General features: G+C 49.9%; 1 protein-coding gene across 3 annotated transcripts in view; it reads right to left on the reverse strand.

Annotated features, from left to right (window-relative positions):
• ACLY (ATP citrate lyase) overlaps nt 1-17,166 on the reverse strand; it is a 48,573-nt gene that overhangs the window by 14,539 nt on the left and 16,868 nt on the right. For 2 of the 3 annotated variants that reach the window (XM_027048907.2, XM_027048905.2), the window contains exons 10-19: nt 16,531-16,592; nt 15,250-15,367; nt 13,585-13,739; nt 12,875-12,965; nt 11,516-11,545; nt 8,802-8,943; nt 8,336-8,504; nt 6,116-6,220; nt 4,909-5,105; nt 404-485 (exon numbers count right to left, since the gene is read on the reverse strand). In XM_027048907.2, coding sequence (XP_026904708.1) covers nt 404-485; nt 4,909-5,105; nt 6,116-6,220; nt 8,336-8,504; nt 8,802-8,943; nt 11,516-11,545; nt 12,875-12,965; nt 13,585-13,739; nt 15,250-15,367; nt 16,531-16,592 — 1,151 coding nt within the window. The remainder of the gene's footprint in view (nt 1-403; nt 486-4,908; nt 5,106-6,115; nt 6,221-8,335; nt 8,505-8,801; nt 8,944-11,515; nt 11,546-12,874; nt 12,966-13,584; nt 13,740-15,249; nt 15,368-16,530; nt 16,593-17,166) is intronic. The other variant, XM_027048906.2, reaches the window with a different exon arrangement.

The raw sequence follows: 17,166 nt of genomic DNA on the forward strand, positions 1-17,166 counted from the left end.
CATTTTACGTTATATATAATCAGGGGCGCCTGGGTGGCTCAGTCAGTTAAGCATCCGACTCTTGGTTTCGGCTCAGTTAGTGATCTCACAGTCATGAGTTTGGGCCACACATCAAGTTGTGCTCACAGCATGGAGCCTGCTTCAGATCTTCTCTCTCTCTCTCTCTCTGTCCCTCCCCTGCGTGCACATGTACTCTCTCTCTCAGATATAAATAAATGTTAAAAAAAAAAATTAAAATCAATCAAACAAACAAAAAACAGGGGCTCAGGTCATGATCCCAGGGTCACGGGACTGAACTCCATGTTGGGCTCCATGCTGAACGTGGAGCCTGCTTAGGTATCTCTTTCCCTCTGCCCCTCTCCCCTGATCACGACCACTCTCTCTAAAGAAACCCAAAACTCACCTCTCCAAGAACCACAATCATTTTGACACCTGGCGTGTCCTGGTAACGTAGCACGTGATCCATGAATGTTGAGCCAGGGTACCTGGTGACAGCAGAGAGAACACACAGGGTCAGGAGGCTCGGGGAGGTGTGTGTACATGTGTGGGAAGCATGCTGGTACCAGGAATGCTCTGAGGTTCTTTGTGAGTGTGGGTGTCCGGTGAAGGCCCACAGATGCCTCAAGAATAATGGCGGGGGTGGGGAGGGTGGTAAGTAAATGAGGCACAAGGGAAGAGAAGGCAGGGAGGGGAAGTTCGCTTGGCAGTAAGAGATGATTGGAGAGCACATGTTTGGGGGTTTTAAAATATGGCTGCAGGGCGCCTGGGTGGCTCAGTCAGTTGAGCGTCTGACTCTTGATTTCAGCTCAGGTCATGATCCCAGGGTCATGGGATCGAGCCCCACGTCAGGATCCGAGCTAAGCGTGAAGACTGCTTCAGATTCTCTTTCTTTCCCTCTCCCTCTCTGCTCCTCCCTCCTGCTCGCATGTTCTCTCTAAAATAATAACTAAATAAAATATGGCTGCAAATTCTTTTAAGAAGGTAGTACCTCATGCTTCTCTTGAATACAGGTCAGACTTAATGATTAGCTTCTAATAAACAAAATGTGGCAGAAGCGATTCTAGGACAGTGACTTCCATGGCACGGTTATAAAGACTAGCTTGTCTGGCACTCTGTCTTGAATTGCTCACTCTGGGGGATGCTGGCCATTATGTCCTGAGGACATTAAGCAGCCTGTGGAGAAACCCACAGAGAAGAACCACCTTGCCAGCCCTGTGGATGAGCGACGTCCACCTCGGGCCCGCTGTCAGCATCGCTGACACCTCACACGTCACTGCAACCCACCCCTCCCCCAAGCCAGAAATGCCCACTTGAGCTGCCCTGAATCCTGACCCACGGAAACTATAAGGACAAATGTGGGGTTTTCTTGTTGTTTCAAACCTTTATTCTAGAGAGAGAGAGGGGCTTGATCCCATGACCCTGGAATCATGACCTGAGCTGAGACCAAGAGTCGGACACTCGACTGATTGAGCCTCCCAGGTGTCCCACGAGTGTTTTACTATAGTTTGAAGTCACTTGGTTTGCATGATTTTCTTCGAACACAGTAATAGATAATACAGTGTGCCACCTGATGTCCCAGGATAGGCAGGCTATTGCTAGGTCTATATATAGGTCCATATACATAGTTGACCCTTGAGCAATGTGGGCGTTAGGAACGCTAACCCTCCACCACATGCAGTTGAAAATCAAACTATAACTTCTGACTCCCCAAAAACTTAACTACTAATAGCCTATTCTTTTTTTTTTTTTTTTAATATTTATTTTTGAGAGAGAGACAGAGAGCGAGCAGGGGAGGGGCAGAAAGAGAGAGAGACACGGAATCTGAAGCAGGCTCCAGGCTCTGAGCTGTCAGCACAGAGCCCAACACCAGGCCCGAACCCATGAACTATGAGATCATGACCTGAGCCAAAGTCAGATGCTTAACTGACTGAGCCACCCAGGAGCCCCCTAATAGCCTGTTCTTAAAGATTTTTTTTTTAAGTTTCTTTATTTAAGAGAGGCAGAGACAGCATGAGTAAGGGAGGGGCAGAGAAAGAGACAGGGGGAGAGAGAGAGAGAGAAAGAGAAAGAGAGAGAGAGAGAGAGAGAGAGAGAGAGAGAGAATCTCAAGCAGCCTCCGCACTGTCAGCACAGAGCCCAATGCAGGGTTCGAACTCACCAAACTGTGAGTCATGACCTGAGCTGAAACTGAGAGTCGGGCGTTTAACCGACCAAGCCCTCCAGGCACCTCCCTAATAGCCTATTCTTAACCAGAAGCCTTACTGATAACAAAAACAGTCAATTAACACACATCTTGTATGTTTATGCATTATATACTGTATTCTTACACTAAAGTAAGCTAGAGAAAAGAGAATGTTATTAACAAAACCATGAGAAAATACATGTGGAGTGCTGTACTATATTTTCAAAAATCTGTATATTATAAGTGGACCCGTGCAGTTCAAACCCATGTTGTTCGAGGGTCACCTGTATTTTTTTTTCTCCTGTCTTAGGAGTTTACAAAAGGACTGTTTAAGGCAAAGGATGCTTCTCTACAGATCTTCAAGAGCATTTTAAATCCCAAGAGGACAGTGAAACTGCCCAGACTTATTTGAGCCGGAGCCCGTTGTCAGGGAGCACCAGCGATGAGAGTCCCACAGGCCATAGCCCCCAAGACTTGGGCAAGAGACCTTCCTCACTCGGGAAGTCCATCTGACATGACAGGGGAGAGCCAGGAGATGAACAAGGTAACAGGCTCTCCCAACAGCGTCTGGTTGAGGCAAACAGCAGCAGCAGTAATAATGAATAGCAATGGCTGGGGCACTTGGGTGGCTCAGGTGGTTACGTGTCTGACTCTGTATCTTGGCTCAAATCATGATCTCACAGGTTCATTGAGTTCAAGCCCCAAGTCGGGTTCTGCATTGACAGCGTGAAGCCTGCTTGGGATTCTCTGTCTCCCTCTCTCTCTGTCCCTCCCTCACTCATACTCTCTCAAAAATAAAATAAACATTAAAAAAAAAAAAAAAAAAGCAATGGCTAATGCATGTTATGGTATTAAGTACTAGGCATTACTCCAAAATAGTACCCTATTGATGACCTACTAATTACTATTACTGTTCCCACCGGCAAATACAATGAGTATGCTATTTGTGAAATAAGAAATATCTACTGGGTCTCTGGCCCCAGCTCTTGATGCAGAGCTCCTAAAACCCTTGTAATCTTCTGAGTGACAGGGGTGCTACAGAGAGCTCCTGAGTCTGTTGGAATTTCCCGGGTGACAGGAGTGTCTTGTTCTCACAAGGCAACTTGGTGGATGCCTGCATAGTTCCTGGATGGGGGCTGGTCTCTAGAAGACCTTGAAGTCATGGGGCACCTGGATGGCTTAGTCGCTTAAGCGTCTAATTTTGGCTCAGGTCATGATCTCATGGTTCGTGGGTTTGAGCCCCGCATCAGGCTCCATGCTGACAGCTTAGAGCCTGCAGCCTGCTTCAGATTCTCTCTCTCCCTCTCTCTCTCTCTGCTCCTTGCCCATTCTATCTCTCTCTCAAAAATGAATAAACATTAAAAAAATTTTTTTAGAAGACCAAGACATGATCAGAGTCCTGGAATTTTCAGCCCTACTCACCACTCCATGGGGAAGGGAGAAGGGCTAGAGATTGAATTAATAATCACAATCATACCTACATGATGAAGTCTCCATAAAAATCCCTAAAGAAAGGGATTTGAGGGGCGCCTGGGTGGCGCAGTCGGTTAAGCGTCCGACTTCAGCCAGGTCATGATCTCGCGGTCCGGGAGTTCGAGCCCCGCATCAGGCTCTGGGCTGATGGCTCAGAGCCTGGAGCCTGTTTCCGATTCTGTGTCTCCCTCTCTCTCTGCCCCTCCCCCGTTCATGCTCTGTCTCTCTCTGTCCCAAAAATAAATAAACATTGAAAAAAAAAATTAAAAAAAAAAAAAAAAAAGAAAGGGGTTTGGAAAGCTTGTGGGTTGGGGAATACACCAAGGTGCTGGGAGGGTGGCATGCCCAGAAAGGACATAGAGGCTCCATGTACTGCCCCCTATAATTTGCCCTATGCATTTCTTTTATCTGATTGTTCCTGGGTTCTACAATCCATTCTAGCAAATTACCAACCCAAGAAGTGGGGCGCAGGGACCCCCAGTGTATAGCCGGTTGCTCAGGAGTACCGGAAGCCCAGACTAATGATTGGCATCTGAAGTGGGGGCAGTCTTGTGGGACTGGGCCCTTCACCTGTGGGATCTGGTGCTGACTCCAAGTAGATACTGTCAAAACTGAAATGAACTGTAGAACACCCAGCTGGTATCTGCAGAGAACTGGAGAACTGCTTGGTATGGGGGAAAAAAATCCCGACATTTGGTAGCCAGAAGTGTGAGTGTGGTCATGGTAGACAGTAAAGAAACAGTTCTTCCTTTCAGTATTACCAACTACAGTTAACACCTGCTGAGTACTTGCTAAGTGCCAGGCTACCTTCTAGAAACACCTCACTAAATCCTCCCAACGACTCCATGAGGTGGGTGCTATTGTTTTACCCATGTGATCTGTAAGGATGCTAGAGCTCCAGGGAAGGTAAGGGACCTGTCCCGAACGCCTCCCTGGTAAACAGAGCAACTGGGACTCGAACCCCATGGTCTGATTTCAGAATTGGTCCTGCCAACCCCTGCACTCTGCTGCCTCCCTATGGCCACAACACAGAGACAGCGTACAGAATTACCCCCAAAGCCCAAATACCTTTGAAAAACACCTTTTCCTGTTTTCTTCTGATATTATGCCCATGTCAGACCTGAGACAGGGTAGAGATGGCCCGTTTTATGGACTTAACTCAGTGGTAGCAAGCAGAGATTGGAGGATCCCGCTCCCCTCTCCCAGCCTGCCCCTCCCAAGTGTAAGAGGCCCGCCTTGGCCCAGCTGATCACCTGTCCCCGCCAATGGCCACACCCTCATAGACGCCATCAGTGGTCCGAGAGATGATATTGTTGAGCTCGTTGGACATGCCCCCAGAACGTGAGACGTAGGCCACACTGCCAGGGCGGTACAGCTTGGAGGCCAGGATGTTGTCCAGCATCCCACCTGTATTCCCAATCTTAAAGCACCCAGGCTTGATGCCTCCAACCTGCAAGGGCAGAAACAGCAGTCAGGGAGGAAAGGTAAGCTCCCCACAGAGCTCAGGAGAATCCCAAAGCCCAATACTACCTGCTCAACCCCCTCTGGTCAGGACGGGGAGAAAATGTTCCAAGAGAGTTAACACCTACACACTGAGTTTCTGGCTTAAGAATCTCATCTCTCCCGTGAGAGACATTATGCGGAAAAAAAGAGAACCTTACTTGTAAAACACGGCTCACTACTACTGCACGTTCAGATATGTATACTCAGGGTTAAGTCACCTTGGCTCTAAAAGGGTGACAGCACCCATTAAAGTGTGAAACACAGGTGTATGCCTCTGCTCAAAATCACCCTTGCCTCTGAGATGAAAGGCCCCTTGCTTAACTAAAAGATCTTAGCTTCGGACAAAATTTTAACTCAACCACTAAGTAAAAACAACAACAAAATAATCACAGAGCAGTTTCTTTCTATGTTGAAGACCTTTGGGCAAATAAAACCACTAGGTAGATTTTCCTTTGGTTTATAATTAAAGTAATAAAGATTATGCTATGGTTGTATGGAGGTGGACAGAGAAAATCTCCCAGTTAGCCCCTTAAAACTATAAAAGTGACATGGCCTGCAGAGAGTAGATATGGCCCGTTAAAGTAGATATGCACTTTCAATAGGTACTCTCTGAATCTTTTCAACCTAACAGGGAAACAGAAGAGTCAACAACTTAGTTTTCTGTGGGCCCAGAACTTTATAAGATAGCCTTGAACTTAAAAGGCTTGGGGCAACTGGGTGGCTTAGTCAGTTAAGTATCTGACTTCGGCTCAGGTCATGCTCTCACAGTTCCTGAGTTCGAGCCCCGAGTCGGGCTCTGTGCTGACAGCTGGGAGCCTGGAGCCTGCTTCAGATTCCGGGTCTCCCTCTCTCCCTGCTCCTCCCCCACGCACACGCTGTCTCTCTCTCAAAAATAAATAAACATTAAAAAAAAAAAGAAAGAAAGAAAGAAAAGGGTTTCTGGAAAAGGACACTCACAGTGGCAGGTCCAATGATGGTCACTCCCTTCTGGTCTGCCTTCTTGATCAGCTTCCTTGTGAGGGCCTCAGGGATGCCTTCAGCTATGATGGCAATGGTCCGGATCTAAAGAACAGTCCCTTCCTGTTAACTCTGTGCCTCAGATGAAGCGACGAGGCAGCAACCTATACAGGACCAACCTTCCATGCCCCCTTCCAGGCTCTAAGAACAAAGTAATGTTAACAGTATGCACCCCTTCCTCCCACAGACCTCTGTTCCTAGCCTCATCACTCCAATCCTCTTCCAAAAGGAGAGGCGAGGGGCATAGATACCCGAAACCAATCTCCATTGGTTAACACCACAGTAATTCAGTAACCCGAGCAGGAACAAATGTTTCTGAAAACCCATGACCATCAAAGTGGCTACATTCTCTCCCATCCAAAAACCCTCAAGACTCAGACCCACCTGTCCCCCCCACCTGTCCTGATGCCTGCTCATAAAGCAAGTATCTACGGCTTTCTCCGCTGTACCCTCTGAGTCTCCGACTCTATGTCCCAGGGCCAGCACGGGACACGAGCTGCTTCCACACACAGACCAGAGACTGGGCTGGGGGAGAAAGCCAGAATGGGTAGGGGTGAGGGGGTGGGGAGGAGGGTTGGGCAGGAAAGATCAGGAACCATCTCTATCTGGCTCTCAGAGCCAGCAAACTTTTTCTGGCTTTGTCGGTCATATGGTCTCTGCAGTAACTACTAAACTTTGCCTGTGTAGCATGAAGGCACTCATGGACAACATGTATATGAATGAATATGGCTGTGTTCCAATAAAAGTTTATTTATAAAAACAGAGAGCTAAGTTTGACCCTTAGGCTATAGTCTGTTAACCTTTGCTCAAGAATAAAAAAATTCATTTTCAGCAGGTGAGTTTTTGTTTTTGTTTCACTGAGATGGGAACAAAAGTTTACATTCTCCAATCACAAGCTGAACTAGGCCAGTCTGGGATCAGACAATAATTTTGAACAGAAGAATCAATATCTTAATCTATAAAGGCTCGTACAGAGGGACCTGGGTGGCTCAGTAAGTTGAACATCTGACTTTGGCAGGTCACCATCTCACAGTTCGTGAGTTCAAGCCCTGCATCGGGCTCTGTGCTGACAGCTCAGAACTTGGAGTCTGCTTCAGATTCTGTGTCTCCCTCTCTCTCTGCCCCTCCCCGCTTGTGCTCTGTCTCTCTCTCTCAAAAATAAACGTTAAAAAAAATGTTAAAAAAAATATAAAGGCTCGTACACATCAGTAACAAAAATGACAAATACCTCAACAGAAAAAAAGGAAGGGAGAGCAACTTGTAAAATATAAATGGTCAATAAATGTTTTTGAAAGTTCATCTTAGTTAATGATCAAAGATACACAAGTTAAGTAGAATGCCTATCACTCGTCAAATATGTGTTTTTATAACGCAAACATTCAAGTGTTGGCCAAGGGTACAGGGAAGCAGGCATTCTTGGACTAGTGATGGAGATTATGTCCATACAATTTTTCCGGAGGGCACCTGGGCAGGATGGATCAAACAAAGGCTTTCAAATCTGTACATTCTGATGCAACAGTCTGACTGGTTTAGACATTTATGCTGGGGAAATAATTAAGGATATATGCAAATGTTCATCTAAGATGCTCACCATAAGACCTGAAAAAGCAAAACCGATGTTGCCAATAAATATTCATTGATGTAGAAAAAGTAACTGAAAACAATGGATTACAAAATAGTTACATGCAGTATTATTCCACCTGTTCAAATCCAGAAAAAGGTACCGATAAGGATAAGGATACACTCAAACGCTGGCAACCGTGTTTCTGAGAAATAGGACTTACTTAACTGAAGCATTTATGTTCTTCTTTTTATTTAACAGTATTTAAGTTTTCTTTGTAATAAATATGTAATGACTTCATAAGAAATTGCTTTTGATTCTATTCTTAGAGCCAGTCCTAGCAGCACAAGGAGGTTCTGGCAGAGGTAGATGATCCTGAACGGACTCTTTGTTAGCCCAGGTAAGCAGCCCTGTCTGGCTTGCCCGCCCTCAGTTACCACCCTACCTCCCTAACCCTACCTTCCGAAGATCAAGAGTATCCAACCACTTTCGATCGCCAGCCAGTCCCGAGTGCCAAGCCCTTTAGCCCAGGTGGCGGTGCTGGCTGACACCACTCAAGGGCTTTCCCTGCTTCCCCACCCCAGGACCCAGTGATCTACCTGTGAGTAGTTCATGGTCTCGATGGTACTGTCATAGGCTGAGCGGAGAGAGGCAAAGTTGATCAGCACGTCTACTTCTGGGTGCTTCTTCATGGCATCAGCCATGTTCTTGAAGACAGGGATCAGGATCTCCTTGTGACCCCAGTAAAACTTCTGCTTGTGGTCCCCGCTGTGAGAGAGAAGGAGGAGGGGTCAGGACAGCCCAAAACTGTCGGGGCTGGGGAGGGCGGAGCCAAGGGAGGAGCTTCATCTAGAAGGTGGAAAGACAGGGACTCTGTCCTCAAAGAGTTCCAAACTCTGGGGAAAAGATCCCCCAGGAATATGGATCGCCCCAGTCTGGGATGGCAGGTGCTTCCCCAGCCAAGCGGATAATCTTGCTGGCTCCCCCCAGCTCTTAGTGAGGGGGATGAGATGAGGAAATCCCACTTGGCAGCCATCTCTAGTTTCCCGCTCTGGTGGGACTCACGTGAAAGGGTACACCATGGCGGCCACGGAGGGCTCATCTCGGGAGCAGACGTAGTCAAAGTCCAGCATGCCCTGTACAGCCCGGGTCTGCATGCCCCACACGATGGCCTTTGTGTGGCGGCTGAAGAGGGTGGCACTCTTTCCTGGTGGGCAAAGACACAGCGAGTGCACCCAGAACACACACCCCCGGGGGGGCCCTCAGGGGCTGCCACACCCCTCCATGCCCAGTCCAGGGAGGGGGGCTCATCACCACCGCAGAGCAACGTCAAGAGGATGGGGTTCTGAGAACTTGGGGAAGAGGTGCCTTGTTTTTTCTGGAAAGAGGGGGCAGAGAGAGCAAAGAGAGCTAAGAGGACCTGCCTGGCTGGTAAAGAGCTAGCAACGAACACAGAAAGGACTCCCATGCAGAGAACAGGTCCACAGGCAGAGAATCCCTACAGGACCTGCTCACCTTCACAGGAAAAGAGTATAATCAGCATTTTGCTTATATGCCAACAAAGGCTTGATAAATTATTTTTAAAGCCACCAAGAAAAAACTAAGCTCTCCTAATTCTAGTACCTGCAGGATTTTAAACAACCCAACAATCACCACCTCTAAAGCTGGACATAAATCAGCTTGGGTCAGGATCCGAATCCTCATGATTCTAGGTCAGTGTAGGTCCAAAGTAGAGGCTGGCCATGGCCTTACTATTTCTACCTGAGGTTCTGGCCTAAGCACACTGGCTCTCAGCACCTCCCCACATTCTCTGTGCTGTTCCTCCTGCCCTCCTCCCTCTGGCCCTTTCCTGATCAGAACAATGCTCTGGCTGGTCCCACAGGGCATAAAGGAGAGGCAAAAGAAGGGGGGGGGGGGAAGGGCTCAGAAATGCTTCCATGCCTTGAAGGGAAACGCTCCTTCACCACCCTGCAGGCAGGTGACCGGACTCTCCCTTCTCTGCAAGTCCTGCTGGAGGAAAGTAGCCCCCCAGGGAGGTTCTCAGCTCCCCCAGGGAAATCAATGCACTGAGCTCCATGGCCATCTGGTATTAATTAACCTAGTGTACTAGTCTAGTGTGGGCTTTGCTAATCAGGCTCAAGATGTGATTTAATAAATTTAAGATCACTCTCCCAAGGCATGTGGGGTACTCATCCCTACACAGGCTTGCTTCTTCCCTTCCAGCTGTAAGCTTCCCATAGCACAAGGCTCCTGCTGTTCCAAATATGTGGGACTTACTGTCACCAGACCCATCTGGGTTCTCACAAGACACGGGATCACAGAACAAAGGAAGCCACCTAATCCGGTACCCTCACTTCCCAGTCCCAGGAACCGGAAGCTTGGAGATGCCAAGTGACAGAGATCCTGTCATCTAGCATCAGAGCCAGATTATATACTAATTTAAGGTGCAGCTCAATTGTGCAAAGGAGGAGGGGAGATACAAACCAGGGTGGCCCGGCCCCTCCCCACCCTCGCAGGAGGGGGGCCCAGACAGACCCAAGTCAGAGTGCCAGCAAGCACATATACACACATCTGTCTACCCAAAAGACTACAGAAAGGGGACAAAGCCTGGAATCTCTACAGGCCCAACTGTACCTCCAGAGTGAAAGGCGCAGAATTAGAGCACAGAGAAGGCTGTCATCCTCAGCTAACCAGCAGCAAGGGCCTCAGAGAACCCCTGCTGCAGGCCTAACACCCCCACCAGACGCCCCTGCTGGCTGCACTATTTGTCCTCCTCTCCCTCCGAAGTCTGGCTCAGGAACTAACAATAAGATAAGCCCACCCCTTGGGTGGAAGAGCTCTCAGAACTGGAGTAGACCCCTGTTCTCTCGGCACAGTGCTTGGGTCATTCAGGTAATAAAGGATCTCGCCAGAGACAGGAACCAGAGGGATTAAAGGCAGATGGTCAGAGGTTTGCATTCCTGGCCTTTCCAGGGGGATACCTGACCCTAGCCTAGGTGCCCCTTCCCCTCCCCTTAGCAAGGTATCAAAGGTCATCATCAGAAATTTTTCCCCCTCCCCTGGAGCAAAATCTCTCATAGCTGTGGAAGTCAAAAAGTCAAGCAGAAGCAGAAGCCCTGACACTTTGAAGCAATGAATCCATTCACTTTAGGCAACAGGTGAATGTGTCTTTGCGTGAACGTGTGAGTGAGCACTGAAAATGTCCCTCGTAAGCAGTGACCTCATTCACCAGACCAAACCCAGATCCCCTCCACAGATTTACTGCACATCCATCCAGGCTTCTACATCTCCCCTTGTCCAGCCTGTCTTCCCCAAAAACCCAGAGAAATTTAAACCCATGGCTGGCACTGAGAGCTCAGGGATGCAGTGGGCAGGGGTGAGGCTTGGCAGGAAAAGAGACCATGAGACCCAGATGGGAATCGGGAGAGCTGAGGCTGCCCTCCGTGCGCCTGTGCTGCCACCACCCTCCACCCCACTTCAGTGTCCATGGCTCCCTCCTTCCCAGGACTCCCCTCCTTCCTCAGCAGGCGCCACCCCTACTCTCCAAGGCGTTGGGCCCAGCTGTTGCTCCTGCGCTCCACGCCATGTCCTGTCCTGAGTGTAGAGCCAGAGACAGCCGGCCAGGAGAGTGCTGAGTGGGGGTGGGAGTGACTAAGCAGGGGTGGGAAGGGGAGGGAGAGCAAGGACTAGGACTTGGGGGGGAAACAAAGCACACAGTTAAGACTATAACCCACTAACAAAGCCACACACAGAGCTGGGGCGGGGCAGGGGCATCCTACCTTGCAGGGATCTTGGACTTGGGACTGAATCTGTCAAAGAAAATGACCAAGGCAACTGAGTCACCTGCTGGTAGCTGGAGGCTTTAGAGGGAGAGGGTGGGAAAAGGGAAGGATCCCAAGGACAAGCCTCATAGGGCTGACGCCCTCACCAAGTCTTGTCTATTCCACAATAGACAGGAGTGAAGCCGACCGAAGAGGAGAGAGTGCTGATCAGCACAGCAGAAGCAAGAGAGAGCAAAGGGCCAAAGGGGCAGAGAGGGGGCAGGAGGAGCTAGAAGGCTTGGAAGGTGTGCTGAACACCAGAGCCCCCAGGCCTGGTGGAGGGACAGCTGGCCCCATCACACCCTTATAATGCCAATCCCGTTTTGTCCCCATGAAGCCCAGTAAGAGGATCAGGTTATCGTAGGGTTGGACTTGTCATTCTGTGGACAAAGCTGCTGGTTTGGGGACTGCGGGGAAACAGTGTACAATCTTGAGTGCCTGGAGCCAGTGTAACTATTTCCCAAAATGCCTCAAGTGCAGACTTCCTGTACCAGGAAGGGGCTGCATTAATTAACACTGGCTGTAAGAGCTGGGTGGTGGCAGGGGTCGCATCTGATAACCAGAGGACGGACAGACACAGAAGGCAAACTGCGGATGGGCTGGTAAATGATGTGTGCTCTTACGGTGGGCTCACAGGAAGGGGGGTCTTTGTAGGAGCCCCAAGAGGTTGGGCGGGCAGGAACCACTGTGAGGGCCCTTGCTCTGCTGGACCAGCTCTAGGCTCCTGCTCTCCACTTAGAAGTGGAGTCTGGGAGGGGCGCCTGGGTGGCTTAGTCAGTTAAATGACCAACTTCGGCTCAGGTCATGATCTCCCGGTTCATGAGTTTGAGCCCTGAGTCAGGCTCTGTGCTGACAGCTCAGAGCCTGGAGCCTGCCTTGGATTCTGTGTCTCCCTCTCTCTCTCTCTTCTCCTACCCCACTCATGTTCTGTCTCTCTCTCTCTCTCTCAAAAATAAATAAACATTAAAAAAAAAAAAAAAGGAAAGAAAAAAAAGAAGTGGAGTCTGGGAGGCCTTGCCACCCCCAGGTATTTCTGTCACCCTGTCTCCTTCGCCACCTCACACACCCCCACGGAAGTAAGGGGACAGAGGGGAAGACAGTGGGGAGCGAGGTGACCCAGGTGCAGCATAGGGAGCCCACAGAAAGGCTCAGGAAGGTTCAACTCTTCATGTCCTTGTGTCCATTTGGCCCGTGTGCCATGCACACTCTTACAGCACAGCCCAAACCATGTTCCGGCACCCCAGCAGGGCCCACCCCAGCTGGGCCCAGAAAGGACAGGCAGACAGGCAGTGCCTGAATCTGCTGGCTGCCACTTACCTTGTGGCATGGCAGGCTTGGCCTTCTTTGCGGGTGCCACCTCATCAGCCCTGGACTCAGAAAAAGATGCCGTCCTACTGGGGGCTGGAGTCTGGGGTGGGACAAGGAGACAAGATAAGAGTCACAGGTAGCAACTGGGAAAAAGAACTATTAGTCCTTGAGCTTTGGAGCCTTAAGGCCCCAAAGAAATCAGGTAATAAGAATCCTGTACAGCACTATCTTCTACTAAGTGCTTGCAAAAGTACTACTACAACAACCCTCTTGAGATAGGAATTAGTATTGTTCTATGTCACAGATAAGCAAACTGAGGCTCTGGAGGGTAAGACACCTGCCAAGGTCTCTCTCTCAACAGGATTTGAACTCCAGTCTGATTTAAAAACCCCTGGTCTTGGGGCATCTGGCTGGCTTAGTCTGTGGAGCATGAGACTCTTGATCTCGGGGTTGTGAGTTCAAGTCCCACGTTGAGTAAAGAGCTTACTTAAGAAACTAAACTAAACTAAACTAATAAAACCCGGTAGGCTTTCCATTATACTACCTTGATTGGGCAGAAAAAAAGCCAGCAAAGATCTAGAAACCAACCCATCTTTCTCCAATGCCCACAGACAACTAGGAACAGAAGAGGGGCACTTGTGTCCTGGATGGGAGGGAGGTAGGAGAGGGTAACAAAGATGACAAGGCAGGTTTTAAGGCAGAGGAGAGGGGGCACCTACCGAGGTACTCCCACTGGCATTAAGGAGGAAGTTTGCAGTGTGGGCCGCTGTGGGTGGCTGGTTGGGGATGGGCCGGTGGCCTAGGGCCATGCCCACAATGGCTGTCATGTGAGTTTCAGTCCCAAAGACATGGATGGGGATCCCAGTAGTCTTCCCTGTGAGGAAAGAAAAGAATCCACCATTCAAGTCTTCAAATAAGTGTCCATGTCCACACTTCTCTGCAAGGGGCCCTGCCTGGCATCTAGTGCCTTCTGCACAAGGCCAATTATCCAGGATAGACCAACCGTCATATTTTTACCACCAAACAAATCTTCACAAAGAGCACCTGCTTTGATAAGAGCAAGACCTGGCTTTACCGACACCCTGAAGTGCAGCCACAAGCACCGTCCTGCTGTGGGCAGCGAGACCCTGGCCCTCCCATCCCTCGACCTCAACTTCCGCCCGGCCTGGCCTCTGTGCCTGAGGCTTGGGCTCATTTCCTCGGGGCTCCAGCCCCCCTCGGTCCTCTGTGTGGAGCTCTCTCGTCACTCGCCACCTCCTCCTCCGTCTCCCCTGCCACTTCGCTGTACACATCCCTGAGAGGGATCAACCTCTTAGTAAGTGTTTACTTATTTAATGTTCTGTGAGTTTAATGGCCAGACCGTGACTAACATTCACCATGCTGTCCCGAAGGCTGGGCCCATGGCAGGAACTCAGCTGTAGGTGAAAACGAGGACCTGGCACCCCTTCAGGTGATTGAGGCAGGTTCCTATTTGCCACGGATACCAGATTTGCAAAAATGGGAAGATGGCAAGATTTTGCCCCTCCAATCAAAGGGCATGGCACACGTCTGTCACCCCTCCAACGCTTCATGTGAATCCCTGCTCCCCACATAAGTGCTCCTAGCAATGAGGTCTGCACTCTACTCTATTGTTCTACCAATTAACCGATCGTCCCCATCTCTCCCCCCACAGCCCAAGTGGTCTCCACCCTCCTGCCCCTGAGCCCGAGCTCCACCCAGCAGCCAAAACAACCCTTCTAACCCAAAATCAAGTTGTGCCACTCCTCAAAGTCTTCCAGAGGCTGCCAGCCCAGGGTCACGGCCAAGTGCTCCCCCGTACCTGTACCAGTCCCACATAGCTCCCACTGCCTCCCACCCTTACCTGCCAACACCCTGCCCTCGCTCCCTCGGCCCTGCCTGCTGGTCCTGCACAGCAGCACACTCCCATTCAGGGCCTTGGAACTTGGCCTTCTCTCTGCAGACACTGCTAAGTGCTCTCTCCTCTCCTCCAGGTCACTGCTCAAATGTCACCGTTTTGGTGGGGCTTTCACCGATCACCCCATTAAAACCGGCCCTGTCCCCTCCCACGCAAGCTATCCTTTACTCAGCTTTGTTTGCCTTCATGTCACCTAGCGCCACCTGACATTACTGTCAATGTTTTTAACAGCACGAGGGATTGCTGTCGGTCAAATGTACAGCTGCAACCCCAGTGCTTGGCACACAGCCCACACAGAGCAGGTGTTCCGCAAATATTTGTTAAATGAACAGCTGAATGGAAATGTTTTCTGAGCCATTGTGAGGTTCAGGTCGAGCTCTGCATCAGAGGAGCGCACACACTGGAAGCAGAAGCAAGTGTCCGAAGACCCGGCACAGAGCGCTGGGGACAGAAAAGGTCGCCATCTTACCGACTTCTCCCATCACCCGCAAGCCTTCCTGATAGTTGGGGCCGCCTCTTCGGACAAAGATCGTGACCTCGTGCTCCTTCAGGGGACCCTGGTAATCTCGAATTGCTCTCACGATGCCCTGGAAGCAGGAAGGGACGACAGACATGTGCCTAAAAATAAGGCAATTATTTATAATCACGATGAACGAACATCCCAGGTGTACCTAACAAGGACTGCTTCTCACGAAGAAACATGGCAGGCCCCGGCAGTCAAGAATTTCACACGTGTGGACTGGACTACGCACAAGCAACCGAAGTGATATGCAGTCACTTGTGATGTTGCTGGGGCAGCAGTTTGGAGTCCCTGGGAGTCACACCCCTCAATGCACAGGGTGCCGTCTCCAGTCATTCTTGCTATCTCTTATTGCAGCCGGGGCAGGTGGCGGGGATCTAGACCAGGGTCCTATGCAAGGGTTCTCAGAAGTATCAGGATCTAGTCCACTTAAATATCAAAGTCCTACTAAAGCTTCTTCCAGCGATTTTGGAGAACAGCCCTTGCAATGGGTATCAACTCTGGACACAATTTGGGAGAATGAACAGGTGTGCACCAATGCGGTCTCTCCTGAGTCAGAAGTCTAATTTCTGTCCCCCAAGGCATGCCACCTGGTTGCTGTTCCAGAAGTAACCATCCATATCGACAGGGCTGCCTTTGTCATAGGGTTGCTCAAAAGTTAAAACTGCCAAGGTTCACCTGTTTCAGATTGGTCTGTTGAATCAGGACCCATTAGAGAGACTCTGTTTTTGGCAAGACTGACGAGGCCTGGTCCCCCACTTCATGAGAGCTCAGACTTTCAAGGTGGACATTTATTTATCCATCATTCTCAAATATGCGCTACCAGAAGGGACATTCCCTGAGCGTCAGACAGTACAGAACAAGAAATGGCCTCCTGAGGACTCTCGAGCCAGGTTAGCTTTGTCGCCCTTTCTGACTAGCAGTCACACTCAGAACTGTGTGCCCTCGCCCCTGACCTGTGCACAGGGACCGGGCTGACAGGCCTCAGCTGGATGAGCAAGAGCTCAGATCATCGATCCATTTTCCTCATTCTGACCTTTTGGAGAAGACCCAAATCTATCCCAGCGTCTTCTGCATCCCCAACAAGGGCCCCCGGGACAAGAGCCCCTACTCAGCTGGGTAAGTCATGGAAACCTGCTTCTGCCTCAAACTTTGCTTGCCAAAACCTCCCTTCCTGGCTTTTCCCAAACCCACATTCCCCAGACTACACGGTCCCCGGTGGCTGGTTACCTTGAATGTGGCAGCCACATTGGTGAAGTTTGCAATGCTGCCTCCAATGATGAGGATCTTGCCTGTGTTGGGAGTAAGAGAGGTCAAAAAAGGGTTAGAAAAGTAGAACATCCTACCAGAAATCCAACCGAGGGAGTTCTCTCTTCTCTAAGCATGGATCCCTCAACTGTTAGGAGGTGTCAGTGCAGAGGCTGGGTGGGGTGGGGAGCAGGCTGACCTCCCTTGACATCCGTTCAGTCTTAACCAACTCAGCTCTCCATTACCCATGCCACTGAGCAGGTGGTTAATCCAAACCCACAGAACCTCTACGTCATTCCTGGCTGCCACTGAGAAATCCGGTTTAATTTCTGGATACTCCTGGTAGGAATCTCTATTGGCTCAAAGGAAAGGGAACTGGTATGTGTAGCCCCCAAACACTAGACAGGCGGTAAAGTGAAGCTGGGAATCCCACAGCCCAAACAGTAAGTGTAGAAGTGGGCCGCTAAGAACTGAGTTTCTACAAGTCAGTAAGAGCACATTGCTACCTCCTCCCTTGCACCTGCCTACAGGACTTTATGTACATATCGCTTCCTTGCCTCCCCGCAGCCTCCAACTGACAGAGGCCACATTGCCCACTGTACAGTTGGAGAAACAGAG

This window comes from Acinonyx jubatus, chromosome E1 (genome assembly GCF_027475565.1).
Source record: "Acinonyx jubatus isolate Ajub_Pintada_27869175 chromosome E1, VMU_Ajub_asm_v1.0, whole genome shotgun sequence".
Lineage (NCBI taxonomy): Eukaryota > Metazoa > Chordata > Mammalia > Carnivora > Felidae > Acinonyx > Acinonyx jubatus.